The sequence below is a fragment of the Acomys minous genome (genome assembly GCF_964271855.1).
Source record: "Acomys minous genome assembly, chromosome: 5".
Classification (NCBI taxonomy): Eukaryota; Metazoa; Chordata; class Mammalia; order Rodentia; family Muridae; genus Acomys; species Acomys minous.
Genome location: NC_140494.1, coordinates 23,104,457 through 23,127,831, shown reverse-complemented (window position 1 = coordinate 23,127,831; position 23,375 = coordinate 23,104,457). Strand labels below are relative to the sequence as shown.

The following is a 23,375-nucleotide window of genomic DNA, read 5'->3' as shown; positions in this document are numbered from 1 at the left end:
GTGAATGTGAAGGAGAAGTTGCCCAGCCACTGACAAAGAGGATCTGGCAGAGTGAGACCCCTTCACAAATGAAGAAAATGTAATCAGGGTTGATAGGCATCTCAAAGGAGAGCAGTGTTTAAGGATTAAGAGCTTTTGAGAAATTGATGTCTTCGACTGTGATTGCATCTAGGAGGATGCGGTTCTTCTCGGAGGCAAAGTTTAGCTTAGACTCAGTCTTTCAGCAGCTCTGTTTGCCAAGAGACAATAAAAAGCAGGTATGAATATATTGATGGATGGATGGAAGTAGTGAACAAATTCTTCTTACTGCTGAGAATTAATAGAGAACCCTAGCTTTTCTGGTTGACTTTTAAATGAAGCTGTTTTTAAAAAAGACCTCAGGATAGCTTCTGAAAAGATTAGTTCTTAGATGCCCACAGAGTTCGGAAGTGTGAATATTTTAGCTGCCATCATTTGTGACTGTCACGGGTCTTTGCTGCCTAGAGTACCAGTGATAACTTAGCCAGGTGTTCAGTGAGCAAAACCAAGACTGTCAGGGACAGCTAAGTTGTAAGTTCAGTGAGTCTTCTTTGGGATATATCATCAAACTGTCTCCAGGTGACAGTATCAACAGAGCCATAGTTTGTGGCCACAGTATGCTCTAGGCATGTAGGAATACGTCTCTCTCAGGAGATGTCAGGAGATCAGGAGAGCCTAAGAGTCATTTGAGTCTTTGGTCTTTGATTGTGGCTGCCACTCTTGATAGCCTTTGATCCCTGTAGTCATTATTTTTAACTTTGGCTTTTAAGCAGATCATTCAAACGGCATGTTTGGATTAACCGATGTTTCTAGAGGCAGGTAGACAGTTATTTAAAGGCCTAAAATACGTGTGTCCATTCGGAGAGCACAAGGATTCCTCGGAACATAGCGATTAGAAAGTGCATGTTCCACATTGTGTTGAAGTATTAGACAATTTTGACAGGAAAATGGTACATCTTTTCCAGCTGGCTCTTAATTGACTGTAGACTAAATAGAAGTCTTAGTCTCTTAATAGGATTTAAGCCTTAGAAATAATTTTGTGTATTAACTAAGTGGGAAGATGAATGCCAATATTATGTATAAAATAGGGGTCATTGTTTGGAACCTAGACAGATTGTAAAAAAGGGAATATCATGAATTAATTCATACCAGTGAACTTGGCAAATGAAATTGTCAAGGATCTTAAGAGGGACAACTTACTGAAATGGATTCTAAGAGATTTAAAGAATCTTAACATTATCATGTGGAATTATAAACCTCTTTAAATAGGTTCTAAATCTATTTGGTACATTGGTAGGTATATTTAAGACATGTGTGTGTGTGTGTGTATGTCTTATATATTAAATATGCCACATATTTAAGAAGAGATTCTATAAATGAATCTTACAGAAACTCAATAAAATAGAGGCAGAGAAAACTTTCTGATCTCCGTTTTGTGAGGCCAATGTAAGCCTGTCCATATAAGAGCATAAGAAAAAAATTGTATTAACAGCTGTCTTTAAAGACATGCTTAAAAATATTAACAAGTCAGATCTCGCAATAAGTGAAAAAGGTAATATGCCACAAGTAAGGTGGGAGTTATTCTAGAAATGAGAAGTTTATTTAAGAAAAATAAATTAGTAACAAAACGAGAGTTCATATGATCATCTCAGTAGATGCAAAGTATATGATGCAATGTAAGTCAGAAAACTGGGATTATAATGAAATTTGACGAAAAGCATCTGTAACAGCTGTCAGTACTTAGCTCCAGGGCCACTCTGCAATATGTAAGTCCGCAGAAGAACTGGCAGCAAGAAAGAGGAGTGAGACACTTCTCAGAGAGAATGCACATGCGCATTGAAAACCTAAGGAATGGACCGGCCAACTCCCGCCAGCACTAACTGGTAGACGTTTCAACTTCAGGATGTGAAGTGGCTACGTAGTAGCTTTATTTCTGTGGCTATCAGCAGCTGGACAGTGAGACTTGAAAGTAAACATTGTTTTAATGTTTGAAGGAGACTAAACAGAGCCAGCCACGGAATGCTCTGTTAAGTCAGTTTAGTTCCAGTTAAAATTCTAGCAGGCTTTTTGTTGTTCCTGTTTGTTTGTTTGTTTTTTGAGACAGGGTTTCTCTACATAGCCCTGTCTGTCCTAGAACCCACTATGTAGACCAGGCTGGGATGGAACTCACAGAGATCCACCTGTCTCTGCTTCCTGAGTGCTGGGATTAAAGGTGTGTGCTACCACTGCCTGGCAAGGATAGTGTTTTCAACAAGTGGAAATACATATAGAAAAAAAAATGCATCCCTTTTTATGTCTCACTGGACAGAAAAGCTAATCTAACATTGATCATTGATGTAAATATAAAAGCTGATTATAGCTGGGTGGTGGTGGCACATGCCTTTAATGCCAGCACTCGGGAGGCAGAGGCAGGTGAACCTCTGTGAGTTCGAGGCCAGCCTGGTCTACAAAGTGGGTCCAGGACAGCCAAGGCTGCACAGAGAAACCCTGTCTCAACAACAACAACAACAACAACAAAAAAAAAAAAAAAAAAAAAGGCAAGCTGATTATAAAGCTTTAATAAAGCTGTAAAATTGGCAAAAGATTTCTGGGAAATGACAAAAAACATTAACTAGAAGAGTCACTATTTCTACTTTATTAAAACAAAAAACTCCCATTCTTGTAAATTGCCTTTTAAAAAATGGTATTATTTTCCTAATCAGAGCTGGATTGGGTGATGGGATTGCTTCCAGAGTCTTCATTAAAAACTCTCAGGTTTGAGTGATAAAACAGCCTAGCTTTAAAACTAGGCAAAAACTGAACTCCAGACAAGACAACGGAAAAACATATGCAGACATGTTCATCATTATTAGTAATTAGGGGAAAAACATTAGCTTGTAGTGTTAGATATTCTTTGTTACAATAATATTTGCTGCTGTGATTTCTTTTTTCTATTGGAGACGAGGTTTCTCTGTGTAGCCTTGGTTGTCCTGGACTCACTTTGTAGACCAGGCTGGCCTCGAACTCACAGCGCTCTTCCTGCCTCTGCCTCCCTGAGTGCTGGGATTGCAGGTATGTGCCACCATGCCCAGCTGCTGCTGTGATTTTTAATTATACTCAGTTGATTGATAGAAAAGTTTGTGAGAGCTTCTCAATTTAGGTCTGCTTTGAAGCATTAAAATAACAGTGCTGTTATTTTTAAATTTCATTTTCCAGTTACTTATTACTACCCTGTCAAGATGAAAGATTTTGTCTGGCAACTTTGCATCCTCAAAATGTAAAAATTTCACTTGTTGGGTACCACCGTTTACCCATTAGAGAACGGCCAGAATAAAAGTCAGAATACCAAGTATTGGTGGGTAAGGAAGGAGCGAATGAACACTCACAGATTGTAGCTGACATTACACAGCCATGGAGGAAAACATTTTGGCAACAATCAGAAAGTTGTTATTTTGAGACAAAGTCTAGCTGTGTAGTAGCCCTGGCTAGCCTACTTCTTGTTGTATAGCCCAGGGTAGCCTTGAACTTAAGACAGTCCTTCTGCCTCAACCTCTCAGGTTCTTAGTTTCCAGGCTTGCAGCGCTCTCTCTCTCTCTCTCTCTCTCTCTCTCTCTCTCTCTCTCTCCCCCCCTCCCTTCCTCTTTCTCTTTCTTTCTCTCTCTCTCTCCCTCTCCCTCTCTCTCTCCCCCTCATACTCACTTATGTTTGTAACAGCTAACATTTTCAAATTCAGTCTACCAACAGATGAAACAGAAAGCAAATTTTATTTTATTTTTTGTTTTTTGAGACAGATATATATATCATGCAGTTCCACTGTAGGAAGTCCTAGAACTGGAGAAAAATAATCTCTAGTGATTATTGGTGGTCACAAGGGGGAATGCTGATCGTAGAGGCCTGAAGGTCAGGTGTGGCAGCGGCGGCTATGTGTATACATTTATTTGCCAAGATGAATTGTTCATGTAGTTGATACGTTTAGTTCTGTGAATTACACCTCAGTAAAATATATTTGAAAAGAAAAAAAGTTTGGTAACACAAAATTCTGACAAGGCCATGTAGTACCAAGCTCAGATACAGCACTGACCTCCCTTTATTATTTATTTATTTGTATTTTGGTTTTGAGACAGGGTCTCTCTGTGTTAGCCTTGGCTATCCTGGACTCACTTTGTAGACCAGGCTGGCCTCGAACTCACAGAGATCTGCCTGCCTCTGCCTCCTGAGTGCTAGGATTAAAGGCGTGCGCCACCACGCCTGGTTTACCTCCCTTTAAATAGCACCCTCAGACCAAAACCTTTGTGTTTCTCATAATTCATCGGCTATCCACTGAATGATCCAGAACTTCCATTCTTAGATAATGCCCCCAGGGAAAGAAATCAGATGCCCACAGGTGGGTCCGTAAGTGCGTGCTCATGCCACACTGTCCGTCAGTGGGAAAATAGATAAAGCATTGTGGTGTGGTTACACAGCAGCCGAAGATGGATAGATATGAAAATACTCTGTGTAGAAGAAGCAGACAGACAGACCGAAGGGCCTGGCACTGTGATTGCAGAACTGTTACCTGGTGATAGAAAATAGAGCTGAGTTTGCTTTTGTAGGGGAAGGCCAGGGCATCACCAGGAGGAGCACAAGACACTGTGTGCCTAGTGGGAATGCTGCCCGTCTTCACATGTGTGTGAAGGGCTTAGGTGCGTGGACTTGGAAAATCAAATGAATTATGGGCTCAAGAACTACATGTAACTGTGTGTACTCGATTGAAACAGTAAATATTCAGGTGGGAGATGACTCGGTGGGTAGAGCTCTTGCCATGCAGGAATGAGGACAGGGTTTTGGACCCCTCTACACACATGTGTATATGCTGAGTGGGCATGGTGGCCTGCACTGGCATTCACAGTCCTCGGGAGGCTGCTGGGAGCAGGCTGGGTAGCTGAACCAGCCCAGCCGGGGAGCTCTGGGATCGAGGAGGAGTTCCTGCCTCTATATCTGAAGTGTCTTCCTTGATCCCTGTCCATCTGAGGTCAACCTCTGGCCTCCACGTGCATACACACAGGGCACTAGCCTCTCCTCCCTTGTGCTCACGTAGATTCCAGTTCCTCTGTTGGAGTTTCTGCACCCTCAGGAGACTGAACTTAGTTGGCATTTACTTTTATCTCCTGTATACCAATCAGCTTCTCATATCCTAATAGCTTGGCAAAATTTATAAAGTTTTGGCTTCCTTTAGAAAAAAAATTAGAATTCATTTTATTTCCTTAATTGTAGCCATATTAAAAAAATCATAGTGAAATTGTATAATAACTGAAGATTACATATGCTATAGGCGGTTCAGTTGTAACTGAAGTATATATTGAGTACATATAGCTATATTTATCAGTTTTTTCTATAATTATATCTAATATAATATATATATGTATATATGTATATATATATGTGTATATATATATATATATATATATATATATATATATATATATATATGAGAGAGACTGGAGTTTCATTGCCAGGCAACTTAATTTTGTATGACTTTTTATTGTTTTGGAGGTGGAAATAAGTAAATAAACTCAGAATAAGTTTGTAAAAATGGAAATAATCTGTTAGCTATTCTGCTTAAGTGCTATATATAGTGTTAGATTCTTTATAGGAAAAAGTCTATTTTATAATGTTTTCTTTTTGAGGCCAACCTGGTCTACAAAGTGAGTCTAGGACAGCAAAGGCTACACAGAGAAACTCTGTCTTGAAAAACAAAACAAAACAAAAAACAACCCCCTCCCCCCCCAAAAATGTTTTCTTTGGTTATGTACAATAGCTATGTACCTTTTAGTGGTTCAACAGCTTAGGATTTAAGATGTAACTTTTATTTTTAAAAATAATTAATATTCATAGATGCATATATTGTGTTTGCTGAGGTGCATTCTTCATTCCTCTTCTCCAGTTCATCTGATCCCTCCCCACCCCCACCTCCTTTCCCTTCCCGCTTTCAGTGTGGCTGGGGGCGGGCTCATGAAGTCCCACCCTTGTCTGGACAGCTTTTGGCAATTGATGACTGTTGGGAAGGGAAGAGTCAGTTTTCTTCAGAGTTGCTGCCCCTGAGAGGCTACTTATGTGCCAGTACATTGTCTTACACACATACATATACAGGCGGCACTAACTGGACACAGTGATACTCAGTTTAAAAAGGAGATCACACTTTAACTTGGTGCACAACTTGGTACATTAAACATATCCATAATTTTGTGTAATTATCACTATTTATTTCCAGGACTTTTCCTTCACAGCAAACTGAAACTCTGCCTACAGGTAGCACCCTGTTCTCCCCAGCCCCTGGTTGCCTCTGTTCTGATAGTGTTACCAATGTGCCTATCCTAGGTACATCCATGCAGCCATACAGCATTTGTCTCTTTCTCTCTGGCTTACCTCACTTAGCACTGCGCTTTCATCCTTCACCCACGCTGTGTGATGTATCATAGCTCCATTTCCTTCTATGGTGAGCAGCATCCTGCTGTAGGAACATAGCATACTTTTTATGCATTCATTTGTTTATGGTTTCTTAGACTGTGAATAATGCCATTGTGAACATAAGGACACAAGTAGGGTAGAACTGGTGACAGAGTTGCAGGCAGAGAGGACAACATGACAGAAGCAAGTGTGAGACAGTTACTAATGTCCAGAAGAAACAAGACATTTATGAAAGAGAATGCCTGTTAAACACTCGGTAATGCATAAATTAATTTGCAAATGAGGTCTTCACTGTCACGTCTCCCAGTGCTGATGCAGGGAGCAGGCTTCAGTGTTTGGACAAGTCTTTGCTGCATTCCGTTCCAGCTCAGACCTGTTTTTGGCTCATGAGGGCATCATGCAAGGAATCTCTGCTATAGTCTGTATCTAGTATCCGACTTATACAAAACACCTAGGGTCTAGTTAGCAGTAAGCAGGTGGGTTTTTTGGTCAAACTGTATCGTCTGCTAGTTCTCACAGGTGCAGTGTGAGGACTGAGGACTGAGACACTGTAAGATTGGTGATAGTATGTTTCAAAGTTTTTCCTTTTTAATGAGTTAAATCAGGAATGTCTCCATTTTAATAAATTCTGGTCTTGTTCTCTTATTTTATTTAACCTTGTTTCCGCCCATCTCTTTTTACTGCTAGTTTATGGCCTGTAATCTGCTGGGGACTTCCTGGTGGCTGTCTTGCTTTTCTCTAGATGGAACAGGCATGGTTGTAAAGATAACATTCATTTCTGCCTGACTAGTTGTGCACAATCTTAGAAGTTCACCTGTCAAGCTACTTAAACTCTTTGCAGGGAATAACACTAGTTAGATTGATTTGTTTTCTTGTAACAATATAGACTATGTGAAATTCCAATTACATTAAAAACTTTTTTAAAAAAAAGTGTATGTGCCAGGCATGGTGGTGCATGCCTTTAATCCAGCACTCGGGAGGCAGAGGCAGGTGTATCATCGTGAGTTCGAAGCCAGGCTGGTCTACAAAGCGAGTCCAGGACAGCCAAGGCTAACACAGAGAAACTCTCTGTCTCAGAAAAAAAAAAGTGTGTGTGCTTGGCACTATGAGTGTATGCCACTAGTGTGCAGGTATTGAGGAGGCCAGAAGAGGGCGTTGCATCTTCTGCAGCTGGAGTTACAGGCAGTTGTGAGCCGTCCACCACAGGAGCATAAACTGGAAGCATTCTTAACCAATACGCTGTCTTTCCAGCCTGTAGAAAATTAAGTCTTAACAAAGGGTGATATGGGCTGTTAAATGGCCATATAGGTAAAGACTTTTTTTTAACCTATAAATGTAACACCAGAAAGTAGTTGTTGGTCTGCTTCCTAGCATGCAGTTATAATTGGATCTGTTTTTAAGTTTTGAGAATCTTATAACCTTTTACTATCTCATTCCTACTGTACTGTAGGCATTTATGTTGTTGACGTTGTTAGCTGTAATGCTTGTTTAGTCTCAGAGTACTGGTTAGTTCTTTGTAAGCTATGGACTGTAATACCTGTTTCCTAGAAACACGCTTAAGACAAAGAACATTTTAGATAATTTTATAGTGCCGAAGAAAGAGTGTCAGCACTCACCATTTCCACACACACAGCATTGAGTCCTTACATCATTCCAGGAAGGCATGCACGACTGTATGCATTTTCAAAATGTAGAGACTGGGATTCGTCCAGCTTAATTAACTTGGCTGAGGTCATGCACATCTATAGTCTTATTCCTGTTCCTTTCTTCAGAGTGGTAAATTGATAATGATGTTTTCCTGAAGAAAGCCTCCCTTGTGTTTGAACCTGACCTAGACTAACCTCCTGTGGTGGGATTAAAGGTCCTTTGAGCTCCCTACTTTGTCTGTGGTTCCTTGAACTCATGACACATCCAAAATCCATCGTGTCTGTTCACGTTCACTGTGCTGTACCTTTCTCGTGTCTTGTCGTGTACATATGTAAACTCCACACTTTCTTCAAGCCTGCCTGGGATTCCCCTGCCTGAGAAGCTGTTTCTGACCTCATTAACCCAGGCAGACAGTATTTTCCCAGTCCGAGGGTGGATAGTCTCGGTTTTGGTGGCTTCTCTTCCTTTTACTTTTATGTTTTCTCTCCCTCTTGTCTCCTGCTGTCATTTACCTTATTTTTAGTATTGTTCGGACAGGTCTGTAACTCCTTATGTAGTAGATCCTTAGTTGTTTCAGTTTCTTAGAAGTGTTAGGTGCTGCAGACTCTTGCCTGTCCTGTATTTGCACTCCTGGAATAAACACAGAGGGCCTCTGGTCATCTTGGGTCAGGTTTTACTATCAGTGTGTTAGAAATGTTTTCACTTTCAGAGCCATTTGGAATTTAGGATAGTCAATATGTAATTATAGATACAGATCGACTGTTTTAGAAAACCTGTCTAGTAGTCACATGATAATTTATGACTTCTTTTTTGCCTTTTTTTCCCCTTAAGTATTAATTACCTTAGAGATAATGTGATTTTGTGGGTGTCACCTGCCAGTTGGTCTGTTATTAACAGATAGGTGTAAGCACATCCTGTCTTTCAAAGCTTATTGTACTTTTGATTTTGGTCAGTGGTGACCTTTTTAGTTTTCTGCTAAATCTTTTAGACACAAACTCTATTATCGTTGATGCCTCTCTTATTTTCTGGTATGATTTTCTAGTTCAATTTTATGTGGTATTACAGCTCAGGATCTGGAATCAAGTGGTTTCAGGATATCTTGGTATCTTTTAGTGGATACAGCATTTGAAGACTTTTGTTAGAGAGTCCATTGGTAGTGAGTTGACTTTGAGGCTTTTCACACACAGAGAGAAGCTGCAGATTTGTACAGAGTGGTCCCTCATATCCTTTACCCAAGTATTCATAAACGTCCTATAACCATCTGTAATTATCTAAGCCAGGACAGTGGTAATAATATTGCTATAGTATTGTTATGAAATTATAGGTCTATTTGCTGTATTTGTTTTAAAGATAATGAGAGTGTATGAGTCATACTATTTCCTTTGGAATTGTTTGGAGGGTGATAGTGCTATTTTCTGAGTTGGGTCTTACTATGTAGCCCTGGCTGTCTTGGAACTCAGTATGTAGACCAGGCTGGTCTCGAACTCACAGAGATCCTTCTGGCTCTGCCTCTTGAGTCCTGGAATTAAAGGCATGTAGCAGCAAACCTGGCAGGGTTAGGAGTTCTTGTTTAACTTCTTTGGTATTACATTTCATTCCTCTTTATTCTCAGGGTACTCATTTAATTTCATCCCAAACAACATACACAACAGTCTAGGGAAAAAAAATAGTAGTACCTGATGACTGTATTTACTGAGAAGTTACGAATGTTTCCTGTTCTTTGTCTGCCACCCCTCCTATTGTTTTAGTTGTAATATATCTACTTTGTCAAACAGTCAGGAGTCACAGGTCCACTTTCTTCCGTTAATCATTTGTTGTAGATTCTAAAATAACTAAGTGTTAAATATTCATCTCTGCTTCTTTCTTCCTTTGTTTCTTTGTTTCTTTCTTTCTCTTGTAGATTCTAAAATAACTAAGTGTTAAATATTCATCTCTGCTTCTTTCTTCCTTTGTTTCTTTGTTTCTTTCTTTCTCTTTCTGGTTTTTCAAGACAAGGTTTCTCTGTGTAGCCTTGGCTGTCCTGGACTCGCTGCCTTGTAGACCAGACTGTCCTGGAACTCACAGCGATCCACCTGCCTCTGCCTCCCCAGTGCTGGGATTACAGGCGTGCGCCATCACGCCCAGTGTCATCTCTGTTTCTTATGCCCTTGCTTCTTTACTGTTTTGTTTTGACACGGGGTTCTTTTTTATAGTCAGTACTGGCCTGTGATTTCCTCTGTAGCCTAGGCTGGTCTGGCGGTCACCACACTTGCCTGCTTTAGTCATTTTGATTGTCTACACTGTGTTTTCTAATAGGTTCTGTCTTAGGACACAAAATTCCTTGAGTTCTGACAAGTTTGTCTGTGGATATTACAACAGAAAGTTTGAGTGTGGGCAAGTTGTCCTGAACCTCTCTTTCTGGACTCTCTTAAGTCTGATTCTGCAGATTATTTGCTTTTTGGCATATAGATTTGTTGTGGAAAAGTCAGATGGCCATTTAATTTTATTTCCATAAGTTTTTGCTCTTTCTGCCTCAGTTACTAAAGGTGGCTCTGTTGGTTACTTTTCATTGCTGTGATAAAACACCATGGCCAGAGGTGACTTATGGAAGAAAGAGTTTATTTCGGTTTATAGTTCGTGGCAGGGAGTCCATGATGGTGGCAGTAATGTGGCAGCAGACAGCCAGAGCCAGATGCCAGATGCCAGAGATATCTTGTCTTTCATTTAAAACACCAGGCAGAAAGCAAACTGGAAGTGGGGCAAGGATTATACATTCGTAAAGCCTGCCTCCAGGGATGCATTCTTCTAGCAAGAAGCCTGTTCTCACAGGCTTCCAACCTCTCCAAACAATGCCACAGTGGACCAGGTGCTCACACACAAGAGCCCATGGTGGACACAGCTCATCCAAGTCACCACAGTGGACCAGGTGCTCACACACAAGAGCCCATGGTGGACACTGCTCATCCGAGTCACCACAGTGGACCAGGCTCACACACAAGAGCCCGTGATGGACACAGCTCATCCAAGTCACCACAATGGACCAGGTGCTCACACACAAGAGCCCGTGATGGACACAGCTCATCCAAGTCACCACAGTGGACCAGGTGCTCACACACAAGAGCCCATGGTGGACACTGCTCATCCGAGTCACCACAGTTTACCAGGCTCACACACAAGAGCCCATGGTGGACACTGCTCATCCGAGTCACCACAGTGGATCAGGTGCTCACACACAAGAGCCCATGGTGGACACTGCTCATCCGAGTCACCACAGTGGACCAGGCTCACACACAAGAGCCCATGGTGGACACTGCTCATCTGAGTCACCACAGTGGACCAGGCTCACACACAAGAGCTCATCCGAGTCACCACATTGACTTCAAGTTTATCATCTCAGTTATGGCTGTTCTGAGGGAATTTCCTTTCAATTTCAAATGTTTTTATTTCAGGAAAGCATAGTTAGCTAACTCCTTGTACATAACTTTTCTGCTTCTCTGGGTTTCTTAAAGGACTGTGCTGTATGTACTTGAACATATGTCCCTCCTATTTTCAGTGTTTGCCACATTCTCTTGTGTTTCCTCTACCCTAGGGTTTATCTCCGGTTTTGTTTCTTTTTCTTCTTTTGAATTTTATTATCTCATTTCTGAGTTTGTATAGTTTGGAGGGAAGCTTATTTGACCAATTGGTGATTGTTTTAGCCCAATTCTAATTCACGTTCTGTGTCCTATAGAACAAGTGGGAAAATACTTTGAGAAATGGCGCCCTATTCTGACAGAAAGCAATGGTGGAACTGATGTAGCCTGTGTAGTCCTGTGATTAACTTTGGTTTAAAATATTCTCTTGTTAATCCTGTGGAGCAAGATTTCAGAGAGGAGTGACAGAATGGTAGAGGAGACCAGCCTAGGAGAAAGTGGATGGGAACCTAATTTAGGTGGAGGCAGCTGGGTAAGAAAGAGACAGTATTTTAGAAGTGACAGATTTAGTAGCTAGCTGGGTAGAGAGAGGAGGGACTCAGGACGGCAGGTTTCTGTTTTGGTACCCAAGGGCTTGAATTGTGCTTCGTTATGTAGATTAGGAGATTATTGGGGCTGGGAGTTTGGGAGGGGGAAATAATGAACTGTCTGGGGCATGTAGGTACCCATGTCTAGCAAGGGCTCAGTCATGCAAATTGGAGGCTGGGAGAAAGGGTGGCATTGGAGGGGGCTTAAAGTAATTCATAGTCATGAGCCTAGAGGATGACATCATCTAGGGAGAGAGCACAAGAAAGGAGAAAGTAGGTCAAGGAGAGAATTCCAACTTAGATAAGAAAGGGAACCAGCCTTAGGAATATTAAATAAGAATGATTGGGTGCTACTCTGTTTTCATCTTGTTATGGCTGTTCAGGCTGAAAGGCCCATGCAGGTGTTACTCGTTTTTACAAATGACTGAGTTGGAGTTCAAAGGTTAAGCCCTCGATCCTTGTTGCCCTCCTTGCAGGCGGGCATTGAGAAAGCTCAGCCTATGTCACTTGGACCCACACTTTTCTCACGTCCTACCTGGCCTCTCGCTAGGCAAAGAGCTAAGGAAATACTGCACAAAGTGGTGATGTGCTACCCAGGGTGAGAGAGATGGAAGGGTGTTAGCAGTGTGAGGTGCTGCTGAGAGATTAAGAAGGATGGGTGACTGACTCCGTGGCTCACTCGGGACTGATTCTTGTGTTGGAATTGGTTTGCTGTGGAATGTAGATAGTAGGGTTAGTTTACTGTACCATTTCCCTTATCTGTGCTTTTATTGGAAATGCCAGCTCATAATTCCCCAAAGAAGAAAACAACGATCGTTAAAAACCTGAAGTGATGCTAAATACAGACCTAGACTGCTGTGAGACAGGTTTTCCTGTGTGATGTAATAATATCCTAGTATTTGGGAGGGTGATGCAGCTTGGCCCGCTGCTGACGCTGCTCCGACAGGAAAGGGAGGGGAAGAGCCTCTGTGAGCACTTGACTGCAGAGGGAGCGCTGCTTGCTGACAAAAGCTGAGTCAGAGGATGGAGACCGTGCTATAGGCAGGCATGGCCCAGGTCAGGCTGCTGGACTGCATGATCAACCACAACTGGAGTTTACTCTGCAACCTGTACTGTGCTTGGAGCGGCCAGGTTTGTCTGATGGATGCGTGTTTTTGCTTTTTAATTTGAGACCTCTGTAACGGTAGAGCAGAGTGAAAGTGCTTGCCCTGGGAACATTGCCTTCTTGTTACAGTCATCTTTTGTTACTTTTTTTTTTAAAATTAGTTTTCTTTAACATGGTATATGGTAAATCTGATGATCTGAATTACTCTAAAAAACTTCAGTTAGCTGAAGTAGCACAGACGATGCTGTTTGTAGAGCATTAAGTTGTGGGGGAGGGGCACAGGGAGGGGAAATGAATTACTTAACTTAAAGCTAATAAATAGGAAAACAGCACAGTTGTAAGAGAAGGCCAGTCTCACAGCTTTTCCAAGGAGTTTCCTATTGTGTTACTAAGGTAGCAAGGGTTTGCAACGAGCTGCCGTTAGCAAGCTTTTTATTTATAATAAAATATGGTTCTGGATTTCTTTCACAGTGGTGTTGAATGAGGTTCCTTTCTGAACTTCTTATGTCATGAGCTAGGCTGTTGTGAAAACTATCGTTTTGTAGTAGAGAAAACTTGCTGGGCATATTTCTTAGAACAGCTATCGGCTTTTGAGTGCTCTCTAAGAAGCAAGCCTTTCCTGTGCAACCCCATCAAAGCGCTGTTATCAGGTAGAGACTGCTTCAGTAAGTCGTAAATCATGTTGTACATGCTCAGCCTAATGGCTTGGCTTTTCAAACACAGAAAACCCAGCCACGCCCCAGCTATGTCTCAATTCTTCCACAGGCCAGACACAAACTTCCTAGGCTGGAAGACTTGAAATTAGTTCCGAGCAAGACCTTCGGGTCTCAGCTCTTTCCTGGTTGGCCTGTTTTTCTGGTCTAGGAAATAGTTTCGTAGTTTAGCATGGACATGATAGACCAATAGATCAGAGAAACTAGAGATAGAGGTCATTTAGTGTCTGTTTCTTCCATGCTAAGATTGATCCCTCAATGCACTCTCTAGTACTCTCCCTAATGGATTTACATTACCACAAAAATACGGGTTTTACATGGCTACTAAGAGAATAAAAGAAGATAGATACTGCAATTATCTAACATTTAAAATTCATGATATCAGGAGCCTGGCAAAGCTGAAACTTGAGCCCTGTGCTTTATGCATGCTTTGTAACTATCACTAGGCCCCACAGTCTTGCATAGTCTCACCAGGAAATGTTCTTGTTTGAGGTCTGAAGCCACTTGGTTTTAGCAACCCCAGAGGAGTGTTAACTGTGCCATAGATGCCCTGGCATGAGTTGGTGAAGCCGCAGATACCGAGGGTTTCATGTGTGCCTCGGCCTGAGTGCTGCTAGAGTTGCTGTTGCTGCCTTCCCTGTGGTTTTGATCTGACAGATGCTAGTAGCACCTCTCAGAGTTTGCAGAATATAGCATAAGTAAAAATGGCGCAGGGCACCATATTCTGCGATATTGCTGCCACTACTGAAAAGTGTTTAATGGAAGTCACGTAGTACCTATGAGGCCAGGCAATTGAAGTTTGAAAGGAGTCAGAAAAGAGCAAAGAGACTGGTTGGGTGTGGTGGCACACATCTGTAATCCTAGCACGCGGATGTTGGGGCAGGAGGCTCAGGAGTCGAGGCTAGCCTAAGCTTAAAAGAGTGGAAGAGGTGTGCATAGAAGCAGGTATTAGAGACTGCGGAGAACAGGGGAGCAAGCTTTAGGAGACAGCGCCTGTGCTGGACCAGTGTTGACAGACACTGCCTGAGTGTGTGTGTGTGTGTGTGTGTGTGTGTGTGTGTGTGAGATATGCATAGATGGTGCTGGCCCAGATCAGAAGAGGTGGTTGGATCCCCTGGAACTGGAGTCATGGATAGTTAATTGTGAGCCACTGTGTTGGTGCCGGGACCTGAACCCAGGTCCTTTGCGAAACCAAGGAGCGCTCTTAACTTCTGAACCTCCCCTGTGCCCCTCAAGATACTTTATTTTAAAGGAAGCTAAAAATTTTAGATTTGTATGTGAACTTGTCTTAAACATTTTAAACATTGGTGACTTATTAAAAAAAATTTCAAAACAGTAGGACCTGAAGCACATCTGGTAGGCAGCTGTGGCTCTGGGCTTCCAGTGTGCAACTTGCGATTTATAGGGACTTGTGGTAGCTCTTGGTCCCCTTGGTTTCACCATGGAAGCTAACCTGGGCCCAGGAATGTTGCTGGATAAAAGCATGTGGCATTGATACTGTAGAGGACGAGGAAGAAAGGGAGTAAATGGTGGGTGAGAAAAGAGGAAAACAGAGTGGAGACAAAGGAATGATACGCTAGAGTCAGGAAATGCCACCACAGGGCAGAATGCTGGTCAGGATGGCACACTGAGAATTCTGAGCTAGGCCATGTTGGTGGCTGAGCGGAGTAGAGTGGCAAGGCTAGCGTCCAGAAACGATGGAGGCAGAGGTGAGGCTGGCTCTGAGACAGGCCTGTGCTGCCAGCTTTGCCTACTCACCTCCAGTGGTGTGCACACCAGGCACCGCTGTGAAGATGAAAACAGGGGAACAAGCACAGTGCCTGGCACATTAGTTATATTTGATACTTGGCTCTTGTGAGTGTAACGTGTTCTCGCCTGATAACAGTGCATGAAGATACTATCATATGAGACTTATGTTAGAAATAAACATTGAAAATTGTATGGGAGTTAAATGAAACTTGGAAAAAATTGGAAATATAAGTTAAAGTTGATCTATACTTTCCAGTAATCTATCGTTCCTGTTAATTTTGATATATATACAGTTAGTGTTTTTCACGTGGTTTATATTTTTTTACAAACTGGAGTCATATTATGAACATTTCTGCCAATTTTTAAGGCTTCATTTAAAAAAGGTGTGTGTGTGTGTGTGTGTGTGTGTGTGTGTGTGTGTGTGTATAAACATGTTGAGTGCAGGTGTTCATGGAGGCCAGGAGAAGGTGTGGGATTCCCTTGAGCTGCAGTTAAAGGTGGCTGTGAGCTGCCCTGTGTAGGTCCTGGGAACCAAATTTAGGTCCTTTGCAAGATCAGCAAGAACTCTTAGCTGCTGAGCCATTTCTCTAGTCCCCCAGGCTTTGTTTTTAATACCTGTAATGGTCTAGCTAGAAGATCTATATATTTTCATTACATTTGTTGGACATATAAGTTGCTTCTTTGTATGTTTCCAGGTATGTCTGTGTACAATGTGTGACTCTGTATGTGCCTAGGTATTGTATCTTCCTCCAAGAAAGCCAATAACCTCTCAGTGTTTTATGTTTTATATTTCAGTAACAGAAGGTATTGCTAGGGAGGAACTTTAGTAAACGATCTTGAAAGTTTTGTTTCATAATGGGCCCAGCGCTATAAATGGGTGATACTCCTTAGCTTGACCTCCAGAATAGCCCTGTTTATAGTTTTGTGGGTATGCATTTTAAATCTGGAATCTTCTGTCTTTGCTGGCATTCTGTTTGCAGCTCACTGCCACACAGACAGCCTTGTGAAGGAGATGAGGAGGTGACATCAGCTGGAAGTGGCATGGGAAAACACGCTAGTGGGTGGGACAGATGTAGTGTGAACACAGGTAGGGCTTGCAGATGAGAGCAGGAGGCATGGGAATGGGAGAACAGAGGTCTCTTCATCTCTCTTAGGTCCAAGCTGAGTAGCTGTGTGTTTCACCAGTGGTGGCTGAGAACTGTTGGCCTCAGGCCTCAGGACGGAAGCTCTCAGAGCTACTGGTCTCGGGGAGGAGGAGGAAGGGGGGAGGGGGAGGGGGACGGAAAAGCACTGTTTTTTGTTGTTGTTGTTGCTTTTTTTTTTTGCCATTAGCCCTGAGATTCACCCCATCATAGGAAAGCTGCACAATGATGAAAGAAGCCACAAGGGATTTTTTAATCAGTATTTTCAGAGTGATTAAAAATAGATCCCAGGTATTTTAGATATTTAACCTTGTTTAGTACTTCTGATAACTCCACAGTGATGACGTAACTATCACATTCCTGGTTTTGCACGTGAGGAAACTGATGCAATAGGAGGTTTCGTCACGTGCCCAGGTTCCCACAGCTGGGACAATGTGAAGCAGTGTGCACTGAGAGTCAGACTCTCCTCAGTGTTGGAGTTACAGGCATGTACCACCTGTTAAATTAATTTGGCCATTTCCAGGGCTTCTTAATTCTAACAAAATAAGACATGCTTTACATACTGCTGTGTGTTTGAGGGAGGATGTTTTAATTCTGCTTTGCACCATGGTTGATGAGGTTACTTTCTAATGGCCTTGAGTTGAGAAAATGGGAGGTAAAAGTTCTTTGGCCAGAGTGGACTTCACTGGGCGCATTTAAGAGTGAAGTGCATGCTGGGCCTGGTGGCACACGCCTTTAATCCCAGCACTCGGGAGGCAGAAGGTAGACTTCTGTGAGTTCGAGGCCAGCCTGGTCTACAAAGTGAGTCCAGGACAGCCAAGGCTACAGAGAAACCATGTCTCGAAAAAAACAAAACAAACCAAACAAAAATCCTGCTCAGTACTTGTGCTGTGAAACTTGTTAAAAATAATATAATAGAGTCTCAATTATTTGTGTAGTAGCCAAGTTAAGAGAGAAACAGAAACAAACGCAGTTTTATAAAAGTAACTTTAACAGTCCACTTTACAAGCTTTTCCACTCATCTCCCATCCACCTTACAACAGTTTCCTCTAGCTTAGTGTGACTTGCCTCTCCTGTGACATTTCCCTCACCCTTTGGAGGCAGGTGCCAGCTATGATTGAATCACGTTTAGGGACAATATGTTTTTTTATTACCCTTTTCTATCACTTCTGGTGCAGGCCCTTTGGTACCATTCTGACTGAGACACTCCTTCCTGAGTTTCATCTTGAATGGAAGGGTAAATGCCGCTCCTGGGCCCCTGGTGTTCCCTGTGACTGTGCTACCCCTCATGCTTTGTCACACCCAGGGCTGTAGCTTCTTCTTAGTGCTGACTGGAAGAGGAAGAGAGGCAGTCAGCATCTTGGCAGATGGGTGGAGTGTCCTGTGACCCCTCTGCAGATTCCTGTTAGCCAGATTGTTTTCTTTTGTGATACATCGGCCCAGTCCTAGATGTCCAGTTCCTGGGCCCTGAGCTCCTTCCATTACTGTCAGCCATGGCGGTTCTGATACCCCTGTTTAATATGAAGTCTTACTTTGTCCAGGCGTCTTACACCCTGCTCAGTGGTGTATCTGAGGCTCCCTCTCACTCCACCACCCCACAACTACTCCACAGCTAATGCTTGTCGTAAACCCGCGGGGGTTGGCCGGTGCCTGCAGTTATTAGGAAGTAGAACCCTTTCTTCGTTGTCTTCATTCATTGGCCTTGTTTCTGGCCTTGATTAGGTGGAGCAGATCACTTCCAGTCCAGACAGCATCTCTGTTAGTGGGCAGTAGTTGGTCCTCCTGGGCCTGTGTGCTTTCCTGGGCTTCATATGGGGCAGAATCCACTGTAGATGCCCAGAGCTCTTCTGGTCTGTTACTTAGCCCCCTGCCCAGGTTCCTGCTCCCTGTACCCAGGTCTTATAAACGTGATGTGCTGTCAGCTGAGGTGGCCGTAAGGCTCACCCTATCTTTTCAGTGTTCACTGCCCTCTGTTGTCTGCTGATCCCTGCCTGGAAGCCATTGCTCTGAGTTGCGGTGTTTGTGTGGTATAGTGTTCCTCTGACGCCATGAAGGACAGAGCACTAATCGTCTCAGGGAGGGTCTTGCTGGGGTAGAAATGGAAGCAAACTTTCCTAGGGCGTCTTGCTGCGAGTGTGGCCAGAGTCAGCCACAGCACACTCCTCCGTCTGGCCCAGCCCTTGGGTGCTTGGGAAAGCATCTGCTCCCAGGACCCCTCTCTGAACTGACTTTAGTGCTTTGCAGGCTGTGGAGCTGAGAGCCTTACAAGAGGTGATATCATTTTACTTATTTTTATTTGTAATGTGTGTTTGCCTGCATGTATGTATATGAATCACACACATGCCTGGTGCCCACAGAGGCCAAAAGGAGGTGTTAGAGTCCATGGAACTGAAGTTATGGATGGCCGTGAGCTGTCACATGGGTGCTAGGAACCAAACCCGGGGCCTGGGCAAGAACCATTTTTCCGGCCCCACCCCAACACCAGCTGCTGAATGGAAGCATCTTCAGTTTTGTGTTTTGTGCTACACGATCCTATCCAGAGAGAGTGCAGCTTACGACATGGCGGCTTGTTTCATAAGGACGGGTAAGGGAGAAGCAGGAGAGAGAGAGAGAGAGAGAGAGAGAGAGAGAGAGAGAGAGAGAGAGAAGACCGAAGGCTGCAGGGTTTTGGAATCTAACCGTGGAGGTGATGATTCCGTCCCTTTTATGGACTCCCATTCTTCAGGAGCTAATCTCTAGGTCCAGCCCACACTCAGGGAGGGGTTTGCACATAGACAGGAATGCCAAAAGGTGGGGAAATTGACCAGAGTCCATTGCAGAGTTGGGGAATGTGCTGGAAATCTCCCCCAAATCCCTTGGTTTGTGAGGAGGTGCACAGATCTGAATCTGTAGTGCTCAGCTCTGAGAGATAAGCACAGTGAAAGGATGCAGAGCAGGTCGGCAGAGAAAAGGAAAAGGCGCTGGGGCAAAGGTCAGTGGGAAGCACCCACAGGCTTCCAGAGTCCTCCCTTGGTGAGGTCACACAGGATGTGCTTCATTAATGCTTCAGCCGCAGACTGCTACAGTGCCTGGGAAAAGTGCACCAGAGAAACTCATTCAAGGTGAGATTTTTTTTTTTTTTTAACCGCAAGCCAGTCACCTTCTACCTAGAATCTAACAACATTTTAGACTCCCAGAAGGAACGCAAGTGCTTAATACAAACCACTGCTTACACTAAACAGCTCAGGCAGAGCAAGCCACTCTCATCGGCTAGGGGTCCATGGGAACATTCTTAACATCCAAACAGCATGATGCCAGCCATGGCCACCGTGCAAGTGTGTGCCAGGTCTGCTGTGAATAGGATGAAGTCGGGGTTATGTTCATCTTCCCACAAGTCATAACTAACCAGTCAGAATGTTTTCTGAAAGCCAGGTGTGGTGGTGCGGACTAATGATTCTAGCTTTCAAGATGGTTTGAATAAAAAAGATAGCCAGGTCCACGCCAGCCCAGACTGCATAGCGAGGCATGGCTAAAAATCAAATAAAACAAATAACCCAATTTCGTTGAACATGGTGTTAAAAATTGGAATAATGTTACCTAATTTTTACTTCCTTATAATAGTCTCTTTTGGAATAAACAAAACAGGTTAATGCAAATCGTAAGATTTTGAATTTTTTTCCCCAGCAGCTTATAAGAAGTAAACATTAGAGCCAGGCATGGTAGCTCACGCCTTTAATCCCAGTACTTGGGAGGCAGAGGCAGCTGGATCTCTGTGAGTTCAAGGCCAGCCTGGTCTACAAAGTGAGTCCAGGACAGCCAGGGCTACACAGAGAAACTCTGTCTCAAAAAAAAAAAAAAAAAAAAAAAAAAAAAGAAAGAAAAAGAAAAAAAGAAAAAAGAAGAGGAGGAGGAAGTGGATGTAGAGGAGGAAGAAAAAGAGAATACTCATTCTGGGCTTCCTTAAGAGAAAGTATGTGGTGTCATTGAAATTCAGAAAGCAGTTCTCATTGACAGGAATGTCTTAACTCCTGGCAAAACAAAACAAAACAAAATCCCTGAGGGCTGAAAAGAGCTCCAGATACTGAGGTTATCACCAAAGAGCCTTTAGGCTCACAGAGGAGATAACAGCCAAGCCACAGTATATGGAACTGTTTTATAATCTGATTAGTCACTGCACTGGGATGCGCCCTAACTCAATAGGAACCTTGGAGTGGCTTGACCTTGGAGCAGTTAACTAGAAATGCAAGGTTCCCTGGCGGGGGGTGGGGGGGAGACACACCTTTGAGATGGAACCAGGAGGCTGCCAGTCCATTTCTTTCCCTTTCCCTTTCTCCAGTGTACTGGGATTTGGGATGGGCTATTATGCCCTAGCTGCCTTTATCTGGGTTCTAGGAGCTTCTGGTCCTCATACACAAAGCCAATCTCCCAAGATTCCCGTTCTCGTGTCTATGGCCGTGGGCCACGTCCTGAGACACTGGACTGTCAAGGCATCTCCAAAAACAAATGTTAGATTTTTGTTGATGCTGCTATGCTGTTCCTGGCCAGGTGTAGGAGATGCTGGATATGGTACTGGGAAAGAAGGACACATTACTCATTAATATATACGCCCCAAGTTACCTGTAAGGTACATATGACTTTATGCTAGGTGTAAAAATGAATCTGTGCTCAGGAGTAAATAAATACAGGCTGAGGAGTGGCCAGACTGGTGTAACCGCCTAACACAGGGAGGAGGCAAAGTCACAGAATGCATGCAGAATATGGACTTTTTTTTTGGTACATGTTTCTGATGATATTATACAAAATGTTTCATTCAAATTTGGGCTTAAATAATTAAAAGTTGTTTTCCTCTTGTGGATAAGGAACAAAAATCTTCTCATAAAGTAGTTTTTGTTGTTTCTATTTGTTTGGTTTAGACAGAATCTTATATAATCTTGGTTGGCTGGGACTGAGGATGACCTGGACTCCCGAGTACTGGGACTACAGGACTACATGCTGGGCATTTTCTCTTCCGTCATTTTTATTAGTGGAGTTTAAGATGCTTAGTTTTGCTAATAAGACACAAAAAGATAAAAAAAAAAATTAAGCTTATTTGTAAAAATGAAGAAAACCCCAGTGCTGATCAGAATACAGTAGTCTCCTACTGTGGATAGATTTTGCTATTTGTTTTATTCTTAGCACTTTGAAACAAAAACCAAATAAAATGTTAATATATTAAGAAGAAGCACATTCTCAGGAACCTACTCTATGTGGGTCTCGTGGTTTTTCATAGACACAGGCCCACAAAGAGGCAGTAGTGAGGAGAGACGCTCAGGGGCAGTATGAAAATGACCACACCTGCTCCTCATGAGAGGAACCAGGCCCCAACATCCATGTAGGCACCTCTAAAGTACCCGGAACTCCAGTTACAGGGGATCCTGTGCAGCCTTCTGGACTGTGCTGGCACCAGCACTCAGACGCACGCACAGACTCACACAGCTAGACACACCCCCCCCCACACACATAACACACACGCACCTAAAAAAAAAAAAAAGGTAGTAAACATAGCCCAGCGTGGTCGCACACACCTTTAATTCCAACACTTGGGAGGTTTGGTCACCAGAGTGAATTCTAGGACAGCCAGGGCTACACAGAGAAACCTCGTCCCTCAAAATAAAGCAACAACAAAAATAGATAGTAAACAATTCTGTACCTCATTTAAAAAGTTTAAGTGAATGAAGTATCTTTTATTCATGTGACGAAATGCTAGAGTTTTAAAAATAGTATAGACATATTTATGTGGAAAGACATTTAAGTAAAAAGTAAGTCAGAAAATTTTCTAAAGTGTGTATATTCATATAAAAATGAGAGTTTACATATATACCAAACTCCTGGCTAAGTTTTCATCAGCTTGCCAGAAACTGGAGTCATCTGAGAAGAGGGGACCTCAGTTGAGTACTTCCTCCATCAGATTGGCCTGTGGACGTGCCTTTAGGGTTTTTCTTGATTAATGATTGATATAGGCCCAGTCCTCTGTGGGTGGTGTGCTAGGCAGGTACCTCTGGTTTTCTAAGAAAGCAAGATGAGCATGCTCCTAGGGAGCAGGCCGGGCAGCAGCACTCCTCCATGGCGTCTGCTTTAGTTCCTGACTCCTGACCTGACTTCCCACAGAGATGGGTTGACCTGGGTGCTGGTCATGGTGTTTATCACAGCAACACCAAACAAAACAGGACAAGAGGGCATGGTAGATAAAAATCAGTTATTTCTCCCTTTGCGTATTTTTATCTTTCATGAACATTTATTATGTGTCTAACAGTTGTAAGAAAAATAGTTTGTCATCCACTAGCTATATCCGCATATTGCTGAGACAGTCTATTAATGGTGTGGTTTACAGGGAGAGTTTCTGTTCGGGAGACTTGAAACTTCAGCTGTGGTCCCGGTAGTGTTGCCAGTTAGCTATGAGGCTCTCTGGCTTCAATGAGTTGGATAAAGTAGGTCTCTGGTGTTGAGGGCTTTAGTAGCCAGAGGGTCTAAGGAAGTAGCAAGGGCTGCGGAGCTCCCTGCGCTCCCAGGCTTTCTCTCCAAACTGCTCTGCATAGTTGATAATGTTCTGAGTTTCTGTTCTCAGTTATCACTCATAG

General features: G+C 43.0%; 1 protein-coding gene across 9 annotated transcripts in view; it reads left to right on the top strand.

Annotated features, from left to right (window-relative positions):
* The window catches only part of ARHGAP21 (Rho GTPase activating protein 21), a 127,654-nt gene that overhangs the window by 12,106 nt on the left and 92,173 nt on the right, over positions 1-23,375 (top strand). For 3 of the 9 annotated variants that reach the window (XM_084782827.1, XM_084782826.1, XM_084782828.1), the window contains exon 1: positions 13,103-13,201. The exons of the other annotated variants lie outside the window; for them this stretch is intronic. In XM_084782827.1, coding sequence (XP_084638953.1) covers positions 13,118-13,201 — 84 coding nt within the window. In that variant the 5' untranslated portion in view covers positions 13,103-13,117. Of the gene's footprint in view, positions 1-13,102; positions 13,202-23,375 lie in introns of those variants that run through there. 9 annotated transcript variants of the gene reach the window in all.